The 18,384-nt window shown below is 36.6% G+C and overlaps 2 protein-coding genes and 1 pseudogene across 2 annotated transcripts; 2 read left to right on the forward strand and 1 right to left on the reverse strand.

Moving 5' to 3' along the window:
- On the forward strand, positions 1 to 4,772 carry LOC142612340 (zinc finger BED domain-containing protein RICESLEEPER 2-like; annotated as a pseudogene).
- Positions 4,773 to 8,875: 4,103 nt separating this feature from the next.
- LOC142613739 (acetylglutamate kinase, chloroplastic) lies at positions 8,876 to 10,053 on the forward strand. Its single transcript, XM_075786220.1, has one exon. The coding sequence runs from the start codon at positions 8,936 to 8,938 to the stop codon at positions 9,953 to 9,955; it is 1,020 nt and encodes a 339-aa protein (XP_075642335.1). The 5' UTR covers positions 8,876 to 8,935; the 3' UTR covers positions 9,956 to 10,053.
- Positions 10,054 to 10,247: 194 nt separating this feature from the next.
- LOC142613737 (DDT domain-containing protein DDR4) lies at positions 10,248 to 16,715 on the reverse strand. The gene is made up of 11 exons (XM_075786219.1): positions 16,377 to 16,715; positions 16,134 to 16,244; positions 14,937 to 15,023; positions 14,803 to 14,840; positions 14,616 to 14,700; positions 14,316 to 14,422; positions 14,078 to 14,237; positions 13,914 to 14,006; positions 13,704 to 13,827; positions 12,359 to 12,401; positions 10,248 to 11,094 (listed from the first exon to the last, which is right to left on the reverse strand). The coding sequence occupies exons 1-11, from the start codon at positions 16,563 to 16,565 to the stop codon at positions 10,623 to 10,625; spliced, it is 1,509 nt and encodes a 502-aa protein (XP_075642334.1). The 5' UTR covers positions 16,566 to 16,715; the 3' UTR covers positions 10,248 to 10,622.
- Between the last annotated feature and the right edge of the window lie 1,669 nt (positions 16,716 to 18,384).

Consider the following 18,384-nt stretch of genomic DNA (forward strand, 5'->3'; position numbering starts at 1 on the left):
ATGAAAAGGAGCCACTCAAGAACTGGAAGTCATGTTTCATATGAGCAAGAGACTCAGAATCTTAAGTTGGAGATTGACCATTTACGCAAAAAGTTGCATCAGAGGGAGCGTGATAAGGGAGATTCAACACCCTCATCAAGTGAAGGATCTGATGAAGATAGAGATCATACCTATAGACAAAGGTCAAGGACTCCTCCCAATGAATCTTTCTTCGCATCTTCATGTTTAGAAAAGTTAGAGAAGCATAGAAGAAGGCTCGGAGAAGGCTCATCCCTTAGGAACATGGGAAATGATGCAATGAGCAAGGCCCTTCGCCAGATTTCAAAATTACCCTTCACAAGGAGAATTGATAAGGCCAAGCTTTCCCATTGCTTTACACAGCCTACATTTACCATTTATAATGGGAGAACCAACTCTGTGAAACATATGAGTCACTTCAATCAGAGGATGGCTATCCATTCAAGGAATGAGGCTTTTATGTGCAAGGTATTTCCCTCTAGCTTTGGCCCTGATACTATTAGATGGTTTGACAAGTTGGAGGAAGGTTCAATGAGATCTTTTGAAGAACTAACTAGGGCATTTGAAGCAAGGTTTGTGACATGCAGCAGGGTTTCCAACCCCTTGGATTCCTTATTGTCTATGGTGATGAGGGAAAGGGAGACTTTGAAGACCTACTTAGATAAGTATTGGGAAACGTTTAATAAGATAGATGGTGATTTTAAGGATTTAGCCATTAGAACCTTTAAGGTTGGGCTTCCAACGGAACATGACCTGAGGAAATCTCTGACAATGAAAACTGATCAAAGTATGCGTCAGCTTATGGACCATATTGACGAGCATAAGCAGGTCGAGGAGGATCAAACCCAAGGAAAGGGTAAGACTAAAGTATTTCCCCCCAAAAAGAAAGATCCTCGGTTAGGAGGATATAATCACAATTGACCCCAGAGAGAGTTCATTAACCAGTCATCAAGGGCTAGCACACAAATGGTCAACTCATAACTTAAGGAGCTATTTTACCAGATCCTCGAGAAGGTAAAGGATGAGACATACTTCAAGTGGCCCAATAAGATGGGGGGAGATCCATCCAAGTGTAATCAAAGTCTCTATTGTCTCTACCATCAGGATAGGGGATATCCAACTAAGTATTGTAGAGCCTTACGTGACCATTTAAGTCAATTGATGAAGGTTGGGAAATTGAAGTAATTTTTGCCCTAGCCTGCAAGGCAAACAGACCAGGCCGGGGCTGTGTACCAGAGGGATGTTGCTACTCGGCCAGCCTTAGGTACAATAAACATAATTTTTGCCACACCTAAGTGCAATACTATCTCGTATGCTGGAGTTATGTCTATAGCTTCAAGGCTAGAGCTGGAGGATCAAGCCAAGAATCTAAAAGGGTTAGGCTAGAGTCATCACCAACCTTAGGCTTCTCGGAGGAGGACAAAGTGGGGACTTTCCAACCCATGATGATACCTTAGTGGTGACCCTTTGGATCGGGGGATATGATGTGAAGAGGGTCCTTGTCGACTAGGGAAGCGGAGCTGAAATTATGTATCCAGATTTGTACAAGGGGTTAAATCTCAAGCCTGAGGATTTGGAGAAGTATGATTCACCTTTGGTTGGATTTGATGGGAGAACTATAATTCTCTGAGGAATGATTAAGCTACATGTACAAGCTGGGGACAAGGTGGTGCAAGTTAACTTTATCGCAGTTGAAGCTTATTCTCCTTATACAACTATTTTTGCGAGGCCCTAGTTTCATGCTATAGGGGCGGTGTCAAGTATCCTACAGGGGGGCAAGTTGGGGAGTTGGTTAGAAGTCAGGCAATGGCTAGACAGTGTTTAGTGGCTACTATCAAGTAGCATTCATTGGATGAAGTTCCTATTAGGAGGGAAGAGGCCCTAAAGCAATTAGCCAATCTCTAGGGTGGACTTGGGATTGAATCACATGGGCTGCTTTTTGAAGAATTGGAAAGAGTGATGATCGGTTCAAATGAAGATAAGTATTTTTAGGTTGGGGCTCAGATGCCCCCTATTGAAAAAGATGAACTTGTAGACTTTTTGAAGGGTAATGTGGATGTCTTTGCATGGAGTGCTTACGAGGCACCGGGGATTGATCCTGATTTTATCTGTTATCAACTGAATGTAAATCCTAGGGTTGTACCAAGAAGGCAACCACCTCGAGGGAGCATGCCGAGGCAGTAAAGGAAGAGGTGAACAAATACCGTGGTAGGAGATGACGGTTGGATGGACCCTTTGGTTTCGTTCTTAAGGGAAGGGTTGTTACCCAAGGACAAAGGTGAAGCTAAAAGAATACGTAGAAAAACTCCGCGATATTGGTTTTCCAAAGAGCAGAAGTTGTGTCTATGATCTAAAAATGAGACATTTTCTTATTTTTTTGTGGTTGTTTGCTAATACTTAAATTTGATGTCTTTAGGTTATAGAACCCTCTAATGATGCACCTCCTTCCCAAACAACACCCGCTGCCCAAGCTGAACCCACTGTCCAAGCTGAACCTGTTGTCCAAGCTGAACCTGTTGCCACTCCAACTAATGTTGAGGCACTTCCACCTAAACCTAATGATAAAACCAAGGTGAGTGAGATAGATGCTGATTGTGGTAATAATAGGAAAAAGTTTACTACTTGGGATCATTTTGAAAAAATAAAGATTAGTGAGGGTCAATTTAAGGTTGTTTGCCATTATTGCCAAAAAACTTATCATGCTAATAGTAAGGGTCATGGTACTACTAATTTATTGCATCATACATCAAACTGTGTTAAGAACTCTAATGGAGTTTCACTTAAAGGGCAACAAACCTTAGCATTTGAACCCAAAATGAATGGGGAGGAAGGGTTTCAGCTTGTACCAACATCCTTTACTGTTGAGACTTCTAAGAAGACACTCGCTGAAATGATTATAATAGATGAGTTGCCTTTTAGGTTTGTTGAAGGGTATGAGTTTCAAAGATATTCAACAACCTTACAGCCTAAGTTGCAAATTAGGGATATCCCATCTCGTCAAACTGTAGCTAGGGATGTGATTAACATTTATGGTGTTGAGAGAGAGAAACTAAGGGAAGCCTTGAAAGGTCGTAGGGTGTGCCTTACTACGGACACATGAACTAGTATTCAAAATCTAAATTATATGTCCCTCACATGTCATTTTATTGATGATAATTGGAACTTGCATAAGAGAATTTTGAATTTTTGTCAAGTGGAAGACCATAGGGGGAGACTATAGGTAGAAAGATTAAGATGTGTTTGCGTGAGTGGGGTGTTGATGGCATATTCACCTTGATAGTGGATAATGCTTCCTCTAATGGTACTACCATTAAATTTTTACAAACAGTAATTAAAGATTGGAAGGGGACTATTTTAGAATATGAGTTCTTACACATGAGGTGTTGTGCACATATCCTAAATCTAATTATGGGAGATGGTTCGAAAGAAATTGAAGCATCCATTGCTAGGGTGCGTGAAGTGGTGAGGTATGTGAAGTCCTCACCAAATAGAAATCAAACTTTTAGGAGTTTTATGGAGAGATTAGGTATTGAGTCCAAGTGTTTACTAAGTCTTGATGTACTTACTAGGTGGAATTTTACCTATCTCATGTTAGATACTGCTGAAAATTTGAGAAAGCGTTCCTAAGAATGGACTTTGAGGATGATAGCTATTGTTCATACTTTTTGAACAAGGAAAATAGTGGTGGTTTGGGATCTCCTTGTGGGTTGATTTTCAAAATTGTAGGACGTATGTGGGTTTCTTGAAACTTTTTTACAAAGCAACAAAAAAATTCTCCGGTTCTTTGTATGTGACTTCAAATACTTTCTTTGATGAGATGTTTGTGATTCAAGAGAACATTGCTCATTTAATTAAATTTGAAAATTATTTCTTGAAAAACATGGCAACTAAAATGGAAACTAAGTTTGAAAAGTACTGGGGGAAAGGGGATAAAATTAATCAGCTTTTGTATGTGGTTGTGGTTCTTGATCCAATGAAGAAAATGAGGTTTTTGAAGTTTTCTTTTTCTGAAATTTATGGGTATGAAGTGGCTGATGAGCTAGTTGATTTAGTAAGGAAGATCATGGATAGGTTGTATGATGATTACTCTAGGGTTGATTCACCAAATGTGGCAGTACCAAGTGAGAATGAGAGGACACACATGGAAGGTGATACAATTGGTTGTAGTGATCCATATCCGATGGTTAATTCACAATATGAGCGGTTCTTAGAGGCTGAGAAGTCTATAGGGTGTAGCAATGAGATTGAAAAATATTTGGCTGAAAATTGTGAGAGTAGAAGGATGTGAAATTTGAGATTTGGGGTGGTGGAAAGCCAATTCAAATAGGTACCAAGTGATGTCCAAAATGGCTAGGGATGTGCTGGCTGTACCTGTTTTTACGGTTGCTTTTGAATCGGCATTTAGTACTGAAAGGCGCATACTTAATCCATTTCGAAGTTCACTCTCCCCTCTCATGATTCAAGATCTTGTTTGTGCTCAAAACTGGCTGCAAGCTCATGTTCCAATTTCTTTTCGCAAGTTAAAGGATGATATGGAGGCCTTGGAGGATGAATTTCATGAATTAGGTAATATGTTTAACTTCCAAACGTCTTGTCTGTTAAGTGTTATTAAATGTGTCATATACTTGAGCAAAATTTAATCTATTGTCTCAATTTTTTCTTTTCTAGTTTTAAATCAAGCAACAACAGTAGCAAGTTCTAATTCCTGCTCAAGCAAAGGTGGTACTCGTACCACAATTAGTATTGATGAATGATCATTGATTGGGTATGTTTCTGCCCTTATAATTTTTGTTCATATTGGTCACTTCCCTTTTGGTTATTATGTAGCTTTTGTTCTTTGTCTTTATATATTATTGATAAATATTTTTCCTCTTGTATTGTAGGAGGAAGGAAGGTCGCATTTTGTATAGGAGGCCATTTTTTTGGACAGATGTGTAGCTTTTCTAATTATACATGAACTCTTGTCTTGCTTATAGGAAGGAAAACTTAGCATCTATGTAGGCTTTCCTTTCTATAAGTTATGGACTTGTTAACTATAGGTAATAGAGTAATTCTTTACTACTTTAGGAAAGCTATTTTTTGGAAATACTTAATAATATTTTATAGTTGTAACTAATTATATATATTGTTGGGAATATTGCCTACTACTTTGGTAATTTACTGCCTTGTGCAATAACTGTCTTCTCTGCTTCCTCTATGACTTTATATATATATATAAGATGGAATTACGAAGATGATGTATATTTAGTAATGCTTGCTGCTGTGTGATTCTGGATATTTATTTGATGTGTGGAATGGTTGGTAGGTATGTGTTTAGACTGATAGATTGATGAATGTGGAAACAAAATGGTATTGCCCTGGCCTTAAGGCTTAGGCAGTTTGGAAAATTTTTGCTATAATGTGTGGATGATTAACAGGTGGTAACAAAATGGTATTGTGTTTTTATTTGTTTGATTAATGCCTAGGTTTTACAAGCTATTGATGTTTAACAGGTATCTAGGTTTTACTTTGTAAATTTGTTTGTTCCCAAATGTCAATACTCAATATGAATTGTTTTGGGAATTCATACTCAATATCTGGGAAGTATGAATTTGGAGCTTTGGACAAATTCAAGTAGAGTTGAAGGCCCATTTTAAAAAGAAATTAAGTTAAAAACAAGCCCAATCTGATATGTTAAGAATCAAAAACTATTAATTCCTTAAAAAACTCAATAATTTCGACCAAAAAGGCCCAAAAAAATTAAATCCAATAAAAAGGGCCAATAAGTGGTCCAACCCGCCAAACCGTTGAATCCAACCCGGCGGGTTCAACCCATATTTCGGTTGATTGCGGGTCAGTTTTTCAGTGACCCAACCCAATCGAGTCGAGTGCGGGTTGGGCCCAAACCCGGGCCGACTGGACCCGTGGACAGGCCTAATATATATATTGGTTAGAAGAAGAAGAAGAAGATAGTGAGAGAAGAGTACAGTAATAGTAATGGAGGATAGAGATATCACAACATGTTGAGGTGAATTCACAAGTTATAAAGTCCTACTAAGAATCCATTATATTCCTACCTATTATTGCATTTATTTTCCCATCAAATCTTTTGCTCAATAGATTCTCGAAACAAAACACACCATAAAAAAAAAAAAAAAAGTTTTATGGACACACAATTTGCCATATACACTACCGCAGCTTGTGCATATGTTAAGTGAAGATTGCATTATTTTCCACTAAGCACCGGTCGTGATTCCATGTGTAAGTGACGTAATCTAATTATTATAAGTTGTCAAATATGCAAGTTGTAGTAAACTGTGTGGCAAATTGTGTCCCTTATTAATATTATTATTAGTTAACGTGCTATAACACTGTTAGGTTTAGCTTTTAAGTGAGATGGCAAGTTGGCATGTTATAAGCTATGGATCTATTTTAAATACATCTTAGCTGTAATATTGAACCTCTCCATTTAAATTGGGGTTCTTTCGGACATGTCACCTAGACACTGGTGATTTATATATTAACTTTTTCAAAGTTTTTTTTTTATTTTTTTTATTAACTTTTTCAAAGACTTTCTAGTAATGCTAAAAATACAAACTAGTTTACAGCATTTTTATAAACAGTTGATATGATCAACTTCTTATTGGTTTTTGTAAGGACTCAAAAAGAAAAACCCAAACCCACTTTGAAAAGTGATGCCCAGTCTTTCAAGTTAAGCCCAAAACAATTAATTTGTTAAGATGGTGGGCTTTAGAGTCAACTACAAGGCAAAGAAGATCACAAGTCTAAGACTAATGGAACCAAAATGATTAATAAGTGAGAAAATAACAACAATTCAGTAAAAATTCATCCTCGGGTGAGTCTAAGAATAGGTTTCTTATTGAAAGACAAAGATGATCTTTTCTGTTTCAGGGTCCTCTTTAGTTTTCACACTTAATACTTCTTTCTTGGAAATTCTTCATCCCCTCTTTCTGGGGGGGGGGGGGGTTCCTTTCCTTATATAGCCCTTTCTTTTACATCTCAACCCTCTATCTATACGTTTCAGGGGAATTCTTTGGATGCTTTTCCCATTAGGATCCTTTTAGAGGTGGTAGAAAGAGCTGTGAGTTGTGAAGTCACTGTCTAGAGGGTCATTTCCTCATTAATGCAGCTAGTTAGGTTGGTGCAGAGTATTGAATGCAAAGATGAGAGGTGTCTTCTTTAGGAAACTTCCTTCCTCCACCCTTGCACGTCTTGTACATTTCCTTTGCCATCTATTCCCTTATCCTTGGGTTTTTCGGGAGTTCCAGTTGCCATTTGGCTCTTTAATTCTCCTCAAGTGGGCGTAGTCCTTGGGAGATTGTTTGCCTTTATTTGCTTGGGTTGGTAGATTTATTTTCGGATTGGGTTCCTCGGTCCTCGACCCTTCCATAGTTTTCATCTAGATCTACTATTAACATCACTTTTTTATTTACCAATAACCACTCATCACATCAGCGGTTTGTAAAATTTTTTATAAAATAGTTTGTATCTCTAGCATTACTTAAGATTTATATTAAAAAAAACAGCTAATTTAGAATATGACATTATTGCTTGAGTTTATTTGTTTTAGGCTTTTAGCAACAATTGAAACAAAACCAACAAAACAAAAAAACGAAAAAAAAACAAATTTAATAATACCTGTAATAAAAAAATATAGGAATTTATCATATAATTAATTTAGTGAAGGTATTTAAATATTTGTGAGATCATTCAAACAATAGATTTATTACAATAATATATTATATTATGCCAACAATTGACTGTCATGGATACTCAATAATATATAATTTTTTTTAAATTGATTTTTTTTTACTTAATAGAATATTTTTAAAATTGGATTGCATAAAAATATAATAAAAATATTTATAAAATATATGTCATTTTCTTATTAGTAATTGGAGTTTTTTTTATTTTATAAATACAAAATGAAAATTCTATTTTAACTTAATCTAAATGTATATGTGTGAAGTTCATCCTTGTAGACTTGAATTCCGATCTTTACCCCTCATACCTCACAAATACTTATACTTATAGAGTGATTATCGCACTAAAAGTGTAAATGGTAATTTGGAGCTTTCTAAACATTAGATCCAAAAATTTTCCATTTTAACTTTGTGTTGCTTTTTTTTTTTTTTTTTTTGGCTAACCAACTTTGTGTTGCCTTATTATTGCACTTCTCACCAACCAATCTCACGTTGGCTGATCGCCATCGTTACGTGGCTATCAGCACCGAACAAAAGCACCATTCAATGGGTTAGAATCTGTTCTGATAGAGTAGTGGAATTCGCCGCGAAACGAAAAAAAGCTTGGTTATTTCTTCTTTGGGACCCACATACAAAGAGACTGAACAGTAGATAAATTTCAGCAAAAAGGCAAGGGCCGAAAAAGATGGCATATATGATATACCTACCTGTAGATGCCTAAAACCAAAATTTACAGCCCACAAGTGACCAATTGCTTTTGATCTCTTCAGTGCTGTCACACAATTGTTATGAGTTCTGACTTCGTAGAAGATCAAAGGAGAATTTTTGAGCTATAAAAGGGTCTTAGCGTCTAAACTCTGAAGCTCAGTATATATGCGAAAGAAAAGGAATACGATACTTTAGGTACTTTTTGGCTTTAGGTATATATTTGATAATCACCCGACACTATTATTATTATTATTATTATTATTATTATATATATATATATTTTTTAAAGTTTTATTCTATAGCATTTGCTCTTAATAAGAAGTCTTACCAGTTGAGCTAACGAAAAGTCACAACATTAATATTTATATATATATATAATATATAATTTTTTTTTTTTTGATAATAACCCAACACTAATATTAATACCCTCCTGGTTTATTTTTGTCTTAAATCTTCACTCTTAAACCTTGGTCTTTCTCCGCCGTCATAGTCATAGACTCACAAAAATGTTGACTTCAAAATCCCTAATAAACCACCATTCACCTTCCCTGTTCTCCTCTAAAACCCCAAACACCAAAACCCGCATCACCGCCTTCCCATTTTCCCACTCTCCAAAACCACGCTCTCTCTCCATCAAAAACTCCGCCAATGAATCAAACTCGCTCTCGCCCAAACCGAGTCAGTTCCGAGTCGACATTCTCTCTGAATCGCTGCCCTTCATCCAGAAATTCCGAGGCAAGACCATCGTTGTCAAGTACGGCGGCGCCGCCATGAAATCCCAAGATCTCCAAGCCTCCGTCGTCAACGACCTTGTCCTCCTCGCCTGCGTCGGCCTCCGCCCCATCCTCGTCCACGGCGGCGGCCCCGAGATCAACCTTTGGCTCAAACGCCTTAATATCGAGGCCGTCTTCCGTGACGGCCTCCGTGTCACCGATTCTCAAACCATGGAGATCGTCTCCATGGTCTTAGTCGGTAAAGTTAACAAACATTTAGTATCTTTGATCAACAAGGCCGGCGCCATTGCCGTCGGCCTCTCCGGAATGGATGGGCAGCTTCTCACAGCTCGGCCGGCTCCCAATTCCGCCCAATTGGGGTTCGTAGGCGAGGTCGCCCGGGTCGACCCTACCGTTCTGAGGCCGCATATCGAGAATGGGCATATTCCGGTAGTGACGTCAGTGGCTGCCGACGAGTCGGGGCAGCCTTATAATATAAATGCAGACACGGTGGCCGGGGAGTTGGCGGCGGCATTGGGGGCTGAGAAGCTGATTTTGTTGACTGACGTGGCGGGGATTTTGGAGGACCGAGAGGATCCAAGTAGTTTGGTGAAGGAGATTAATATTAGGGAGGTGAAGCAGATGATTGAGAATGAGAAGGTGAGTGGTGGGATGATTCCTAAGGTGAATTGTTGTGTTAGGTCACTTGCACAAGGGGTTAGGACGGCGAGTATTATCGATGGGAGGCTGCCCCATTCTTTGCTTTTGGAGATTCTCACTGATGAAGGAGCTGGAACCATGATTACTGGTTAAGGGTAATACAAACTTGTATCTGATTAATTATGTAACGTTTCGTTGTAATGGAGTTCTTGAAGTTGAATATCATGCTTTTGTTCTTGTCTTTATTACAATTCAAGCTAATTGCAATGATAAAGGCATAGCTAAAGCACAAGTGAAATTAAGCGTATGGTAACATATCATTCTTTCTTAAATGAGCCAGATCCAATGTGTTTGTTATACTAAGTAGATGCACGGAAGACACATGAATGATGAAAAATACCTCATACATAGATACCTTAGAATGGTTCTGAGGCAATGTTAGAGCTACAGACCAAATCCACAAATTTATACAGCACTGCATGGGTTTCTTGTTTCTTTTTCACTGCAAACCCCAAGGCCATAATAAATAGAAGACAAAAATGCGCAAGTTGGATGGATAGTCAAGTTGAATCTCCATTCTCCTAACTAAAACCTTGTACAAGACAACCACCTTTCAGCTATTTAGATAAACAGAGTTCATGGAAACGAGACAAGAATACAAGTTCTGTTTCCAAGATACAATATAGTGAGAACAAATTTCCATGACGCTTTTAGAAGACGTTTAGTGTTTCAAAATTTCGTCTGCTTACAAAATTCATGGAAAAACATTTTAGCCTGTGCACTCGCTTGAATGTTAGGTTTCACATTTCGAAAAATCTTTTTAGCTGTCACTGACCTCTTCTGCAGTACTACCTGGGGAAAAACTTTCATCTCTTGATATCTCTTTGTTAGTATTTTCTGGTACGTTTTCATCATCTGAATCAGGTACCACATCAGAGTTAAGGGCAGAATTGTGAGTGGGTCTTTGTCTCAACCTATTCTTTGCACCCAAGCTTTTAGTTTTCACTACAGGATTCCCATCTGCTTCATAATTTCCTAGGTCACTACCATCACTAATATCATCATCCTTGCCACAATAATCAGCATCCTCATTCCCACAATAATCAGCATCCTCATTTTCATTATCAAAATTATATTCTTGAAGCCTGTCACTTTCAGCGTCATAATCCATGGAGTCACTTTTTTTACCAGAACTATCCTTTGACTCTGTATCCTTTTCTTGGCCCCCATTAGAGTTGATGCCATTGCTTTCATGTCGACTAGCCTTCCTTTCAGCAGTAGTTTTCCCCTTTCTGAATCAGGAATTGAAGTCACAATCACAAAAAACAATTCCTTCAAATAATAAGAAATGCGCAAGCTGAATTAGTAGAAAATGGTTCTATTAATAAACATGTTAAGTCTAAGATAAAAGATTATATGAAGCAGAAGAGGTAATGGAGCATGACAAAAAGTAGCAATAGCATATTACATCAAGCGTAATATGAGTGCTACATTATCTAAAATTATAAAAGATAACAATCTTCGATTTGGGGAAGTCATCTTCCTCTACGGGAAATGGCTTTTTATTTTTTCCTCCCCTTCCTTTCGTGGAGGAAAGCAATCCAAGATGCAAGGGAAAGAAAACTAAAGCAGATTACTATCCCAACTAAATGATTTTGCGTTAATGTGATGTCTTGGAGAAGCATGCATGTACCTTTACCCTTTAAGGACTTTGCCAGATGACAGGACAATAGCTGGCAATTTGCCCACCCTATGAGCATGCATCCAAGCCTCATTATCATTATTATTATTTATAATAACTTTACTACCAACATCATGCTACACCAATCCAGACCAGTAGTGAATGCAACTAGATGTACCATAAATCCTCCTAAAAATTGAGAACTATTTCCATATTTGTTGATTTAAGTATCACAGTAGTGCAGCATTCATAGTGAAATTTAGTGATTTAATTTAAAGACTTTCAGAAGGTGGGAGGAACAGTATATTCTGCTTTGTCTTTGCTTAACAAAGATGACTTCCACATAAACATTTCCCTAAATAATAAAGTGAAAGGTGAATTTATCCATGGGCAGAACAATATCAGTCACATTTATGTACATCAGTCAGCCCAATTCAATGAGCAATGCAGTCACAATAGAAATGATAACTACCATAAGCAGGTTGTCCAGCAGACAGCAAAATTTTCAGAATATGTTTTCCGACAATATACTTTTGGGAAGTTATGAAAAAAGTAGTTACTTAAATGTCAGTTAATATAGATCGTATCTGTTTTCAACATATTATCCAATTTCTCGTGCCCATATGGAAGGGATTGTGGAAACTTCACTACAATCTTAGAATGATCATATTTAACCTTTGAGAAAATCTAGCAATCTTCCTTTCATCAAAAAATTAACTAAAACGTCCCAGTTGCTTGCTGATTCCAGAATATTTTTGAACCAAAAGAATAGTGTTGCTAAAACTACCTCATTACATCAAACTTGATCCGTGAGCAATGAAAAATGCATAGTAAATTAATCTATAAAGATAAAAGTAAGTTTGCATCTCTCTTACTTTGTTATTTGAATAGCCTCATCAATGGCCCGGTCATATTCATCTGCACGTTATTTCCAAAATTGAAAGCAATTTGTTAACATAAAAGAAGTTAAATATAAAAAGAAGAGTTAAACAGTGCACATTTGAAAATATATATATCAAGGACAGAACATGGTGAGGAACACTGATATAATTTTATGATTCAGTACCTACATGGATTAAGTTCCAGGGATAGATTTCACTCATTTCTTGGACTTAATGATCTCAAGAAGAAAGTGAGATAACAGAGAAAATATATTATTGAGGCAAAAAGAGAGGGGGGGGGGGGGGGGAGGAACTCATCTCTAAGATGGTGGCAAACTGATGTAGCAACACTTCAATAAAAGGGTCAAGCAAGTTACCCGTTGGATTTAAAGTAGGCAGCCATATGTCTATGAAACTTCCTAATTTAGAGTGGATCTTTTTGAATCTCTCTACAGTGACTCATAGGAAGCCACTTTATTAAAGCTGAGTTTCAAAACAAAGAATTCATGCTAGCTTTATTCAAGAGGTTTCTTTGAAGGTAATTTCAGGTCAACAGATTATCTGGTAGTAACATAAATGAAGCAAGGAACAAAGTTATCAGACTCAGCTCAGTTGACATAAAACAATATTCAAGGATGGTTCAAGTTTACTAAAACCAATTATGGAGTAATGATCAATTCCCACCTCCAGCCTCACCAAAATATATAAAGGATGGCACAAGCACACTTTCAGAATAAACTCAATGCCATTGATGATATATCAATATTTGAAGATATCTAACATGAATTGTTTTAGGTTAAGAGAGCAAATTCTTTAAACACATGTTTCAAACCTAAACCTAATACTTGCCTAAATTCATAGATTTTTTTTTTTGGTAAGTAACGAAATTCTATTAATCAAAAAATGAGAATACCCAGGTACACCGGTGGTGTAATTGAGTAGCAGTACATTAATCTCTCAAATTACAATGCTCTAATAAATTAGAACAGTGAAAAGAGTTAAAAGCAGAACTCCAACCCAGAAAAGAGTGAAGAAGAAGAGATTAAATTAATGCATGAAATCAGCCAAATTATTTGACCATTATTTGGTCCAAATAAAAATTTTGTTCATGATATTGTACCTTCACTATATATGCTCCAGTTTACGGGAGGCCTTAAACATTTTACACAAAGTTCCTGTTATTAAATGCAATTTAATTTGCACAAAATAACTGATAATAACCAGGTTTATAAGTTGGTTAGGAGATTTATTCACCAAAAAAATAATTTGTGAGGTTCACTTTGGGTCTATGCTACACGACCAGATAATACGAGCTACAAAAACAAACTTTACAACATACCAAATGTGTAGCTGATAGGCCTACGAGTGCGACAAGTGCGAGTAATTCCAGCCCCGTAAGGATTTGCAAAATTACTCAGGAGCAATGCTTTCCGTTGCTTTTGTTTCAGTGCCCTTTCTTTGTTCTTTAACAACCAAAGATAATATTATTTATAATCAATATGAACAATGAATCACTACAGAAGCTTAAAACTGTTAAAATAAACTTTACCTTTTGAAGCTTCTCAAGAATAGGAATGGCATCAGTTTCAATTGTCTTACAAACATCAACTTCTGCTACAACATCACTACCTGAGAGTTCATCCTGCCATTGCCAGAAATAGACAGTGAACTAGAGTTCCTAGTCCAGAACAAACAAAAAAAATTCAACCTTACCACAACTTTGCGAAATTCCTCAAGATTGGTTGCAAGAGTTTCCCATTGAAAGTTGATAGCTGATGGAGTTAAACATCCTTTACCCTTAGAGTTTCTCTTTGATGGATATATATTCAGTTCCCTGTACAATCTATAGCCAATAGTTTTGTTTCCATCATACCTAGCATGAACATAATAAGAATCATCAACAGTGATCATGCTACTAATTGAAAACATTCATAACACATTCAAGACTTACCAATAGGAAGTCCCATTTCCATCTCCTCCTATCTTATCTTTGCGGAAAGAAGATACTTCATTTCCTTGTTTTAAAGCATCATTAATATAAGAAACTGTATCATCTTGCTGTGAACAAAAGGAATGGGTTATAAAACTGCCTTCAACGTATTATCAGTTTGAACATGTCCCTAAGGAGAGAGAAACATTCATATACAAACAAAACAAGCAGTTAAAAGGATCTCTAGGTAGAAAGCATGCCAAACAATCCTAAATAATTAAAAAAGAAATTACTTAAGGAGGAAATGCCAGGATATATTACATGAGCCCGGAGTTCACAAAGTGCCTTCAAAATGAGTAAACGATTAGTTGAATCAAGCTGTTTGTATCTGGGTATTATCTCCTCTCTGTGAAAGAAACAGCACAAAACAGCACTACTACCTCAGTTAATGTGATATCAAATAAATAAAAAATGGTCAAATTAAAAACAAGTAATACATGACTAATACCCTTTAGCTGCCACCAATGGAGTCTCCCCTTCAGCTACCTGCAGTAAAAGGCAAATTAATGTCTAAATTATAAAATCTTCCTGTTTATAAATGGGTAAAAAGAGTACACAACAAGGCTTGCCTAAACGACTTACCCACGGCCACCAAGTACCAAGTTTCTTACAAAGTTCAGCCACCCACGCATCAGAACCATCCAATTTTTTACTTACAGGTGGTATTCCCTGGAAAAAATTCAGGTCATATACACAACAATAAAGGGAAGGACAATTTATAGAACTCTTGAAAAATAATTGAGAAGCTTGTAAGCTTGCAATAGAATTTGAGAACTTGAAAGCAAAACTACTGTATTTTGGGTTTTCAAGACATTTGAGATCACTTCGCTACTGCTTATCATTTTTATATATTTAGAAGTAAAATATTCAAGGCTAGAACTGACAATAAACCTGTAAGGAATTTCATAAATTATCCCCTTTTTTTTTTTACTTTTTCCTTTATCTACTAAAAAAATATAAGAAGAATTAAACAACAAATACCATTGAGAAAAATATTGGACTCAATCTGACAAAATCAATATAAGGCACCATATTCGGCAACCAGAAGATATGAAAGTTTGAATGTAGCCCAATAGCATCAAAAAGTAAAACTTGAATGCACACATAAGCAAGCTTCTGAAACCTTGTCTTTGTATCTGGAATCCAATGGAGCATACACAGAAATATAATGGAGCTTCATTACACACGAAGCACAGTGTAAACTACACACCACCCACAAAAAGAGAAAGGAACAAAGAGTATAATGTACAAGCTACTGCCTTGTCTATCTGGATATCCAATAACACAAATACTTAATACATCCCAATAAAGAAAGTGTCAACAAATAACTGCCATCTCCATCATTCACCAACTATGAAATTAACTACGTTACATAATGTTCTAAAATGAGCAAGAATCATCCGAAAATAGAACATTTGATAGATATTTTAAGGCATTGGTTGTGTCAGCTCCTGCCAATACCTTACTAAGCACTCACCTTAATACTACTATAACTTTCAACTTCCGCAAATTTCCTGATCACACTAACTCTTTACACACACACAAAAGGGGACATGGTTTGTGTTCTGCTTCATCTTATGAAATTGACAGAGAAATGAGCAATATCAAACAAACCAACAAACAATGAGAAGGTTCGTTTACACTAGCAATAAGCAATACTAGAGATGCCAACAATTTCAACTACACATAGATCCATGATTTTTTTTTCTAGCAGTGAAACTGAAGAAATGGATAACACGCACAAACATTGTGAGAATAAATATAGATACGAGTAAAAACCTTCAAAAGCGCAATGTGAAGCTGAGCGAGCGAACTGTTTGGCTTAATCAAACCCATCTCAATCTCTTCCGCCGATAGCTTCAAACCACTCCCAATCACAGGCTCAAAAACCTACCAAAATATCAACAAACAAACAAACAAAAATCACTACAACAAATTCCTGATTCCATAACCATGACCACATTATCAAACTAAGATATCTCTCTCTCTCTCTCAAAATCAGAAACGAAGAGATGATCTTACGCCGAGGAAATTGAGAACGGAGGCTAGTTCCCAACGTCCACGTAGCTTCGCAACCTCCGATTCCAAATGAGACTCGTCCAGAACCACCATTGGCTCCTCTGCGCTTCCTTCTTTCACCACCACTGGCCGCGTTCCTTCCACGGCGACCTCGCTCGCCGCCGCGGCCCGGGTCCGGCGACCGCCGTTCATGGTTTCTTATGAGAGAGAAAACAAAAAAGTTTTAGAGAGAGAAAGAAAATCGTACTCTGGGAGATTGAGAGAGAGAGACAGAGAGACAGAGAGAGCGTTGGAGGAGTTGTGTGTGAGTGTTTATAGTTTTGGGGTTTTCCCGCCTAAATCATTTTTACCACGGGTCAGAGATCGTGGTTAAGTTTGGGTTAGCCTTACATATAGTTCTTTCTAGGGTTAAATTAATTTCAGAAGCCGGCTTTTTCCTTTTCCGCTTTTTATTATTCCTGAACTACTTGTTGCGTCTTTTCTTCCCTCTGTACTGTAGGCTCTCTATCAACCGCACCGTTTTGAAGTTTCTCCAACCTCCCACACACAATATCATTTTATCCGTTAACCTGTTTTCCAAAACAAGTAACCCAAGTAGAGACACTATCATGGAGTTTGGACTGTGGAAAATGGGCTTTTTGAATCACATTGGGTTCGAAAATGGGCTTTTCGAAGTTTTTTTATAAAGGCCTAAAGTTTATACTATTTGATCTCAGATTAGGTTAACTGCTTTTTATTTTGGTAATTAAAATCTCTAATTTATGAAATCGATTTGAAACTTTTGTCCATTTTCATTATTTTGGATAGTAGTAAAACAAAGAAAAGCCAAAGCTTAAAGATGGAGCCAAAGATGAATTGAGTCGCACAACTCGATCTTAGCTTGTAAAAAAAATGCTTATTATTATTCTTTTGTTTGACAAATAAGTCAAATTTAAGCTTAAATTTAGGCTCAACTATTAAACAAATCAATTTGAAATATAATAATGCATTCGTCAACATAATAATCAATTTAAATATATGTAATACTACATGTTCACAAGTATACTTCTCTGCAAATATACTTTATATTTGTGTGAGTTTGTAAAAAGTTCATATGGTATCAAATTATTATTTGTACTTTGTAATTTGTTGATAATATAAATCGACCATGTGTAGTAAAAAATAAATAGAACTTTTAACAATACAATGTTGGTGAATATAATTTGTATAAACTCAAAAGAAATTCATTATAGCTAATTTACTTAATAATATAACTTTAACTAGGAGTACAATTTAGTTATTGATTATTATCATAGATTTGTGAATTGGTAAAATATTTTTGTCATGTTCTTACCATATATGGGAAAAGAGAATTACTCAATAAAGTGATTCATGAACAAGCTCGAGCTTGCTCAACAATAAAATGAACTAAGCTTGAACATCCAATCTTGTTTATTGATGAGCTCAAATCCGACTTGTGTTCAACAGAAAATTAAATGAACAATTGTGAATTTTCAATACTCAACTCAACTTATAACGTTTATAGCTCTAATTGAAGACCACTAATTAAATCATGCACTTCACATAATCCTTGTTTATAACTCGATTTGACCACTAATAAAGATGGAGTGTATATATGGAGGATATAATTAAAAAGCTTCAATTAAAGAGATAAAACTTCCATGGAGTAAGAAAGTGACCAAAGTCCCCCTTTCCAAGACCTGTATTCTTGTCTCTTGGCAGAAACCTCCTAGTGGTTGGGCTAAATTAAACTTAGATGGGTCTACATTAGGAAATCCGGGCAGAGCAGGTGGAGGAGATGTGATTCGGGACCACTCAAGCCACTGGATTAAAGGCTACAGCCGTGCTTTGGGAACTACTAACAGTTTTATTGCTGAATTATGGGCGCTTAGAGATGGTTTAATCATTGCTAAGGAGCTAAGACTTAACAACCTGATTGTTGAACTAGATGCATTAAGTGTAGTACAAATGATTAATAGTGATACTCCAAATCTGTTAATGGAGCCTCTAT

This window comes from Castanea sativa, chromosome 10 (genome assembly GCF_040712315.1).
Source record: "Castanea sativa cultivar Marrone di Chiusa Pesio chromosome 10, ASM4071231v1".
Classification (NCBI taxonomy): Eukaryota; Viridiplantae; Streptophyta; class Magnoliopsida; order Fagales; family Fagaceae; genus Castanea; species Castanea sativa.

Excerpts from the sequence above, each read along its gene's own strand:
- LOC142613737 (XM_075786219.1), bottom strand. The coding sequence starts at position 16,565 with ATGAACGGCGGTCGCCGGACCCGGGCCGCGGCGGCGAGCGAGGTCGCC. Across the intron at positions 12,402-13,703 it reads GCCTATCAGCTACACATTTG|ATGAATATGACCGGGCCATT; the intron begins GTATGTTGTAAA and ends AATAACGTGCAG. Across the intron at positions 11,095-12,358 it reads GAGGCTATTCAAATAACAAA|AAAGGGGAAAACTACTGCTG; the intron begins GTAAGAGAGATG and ends TTCCTGATTCAG.
- LOC142613739 (XM_075786220.1), top strand. The coding sequence starts at position 8,936 with ATGTTGACTTCAAAATCCCTAATAAACCACCATTCACCTTCCCTGTTC.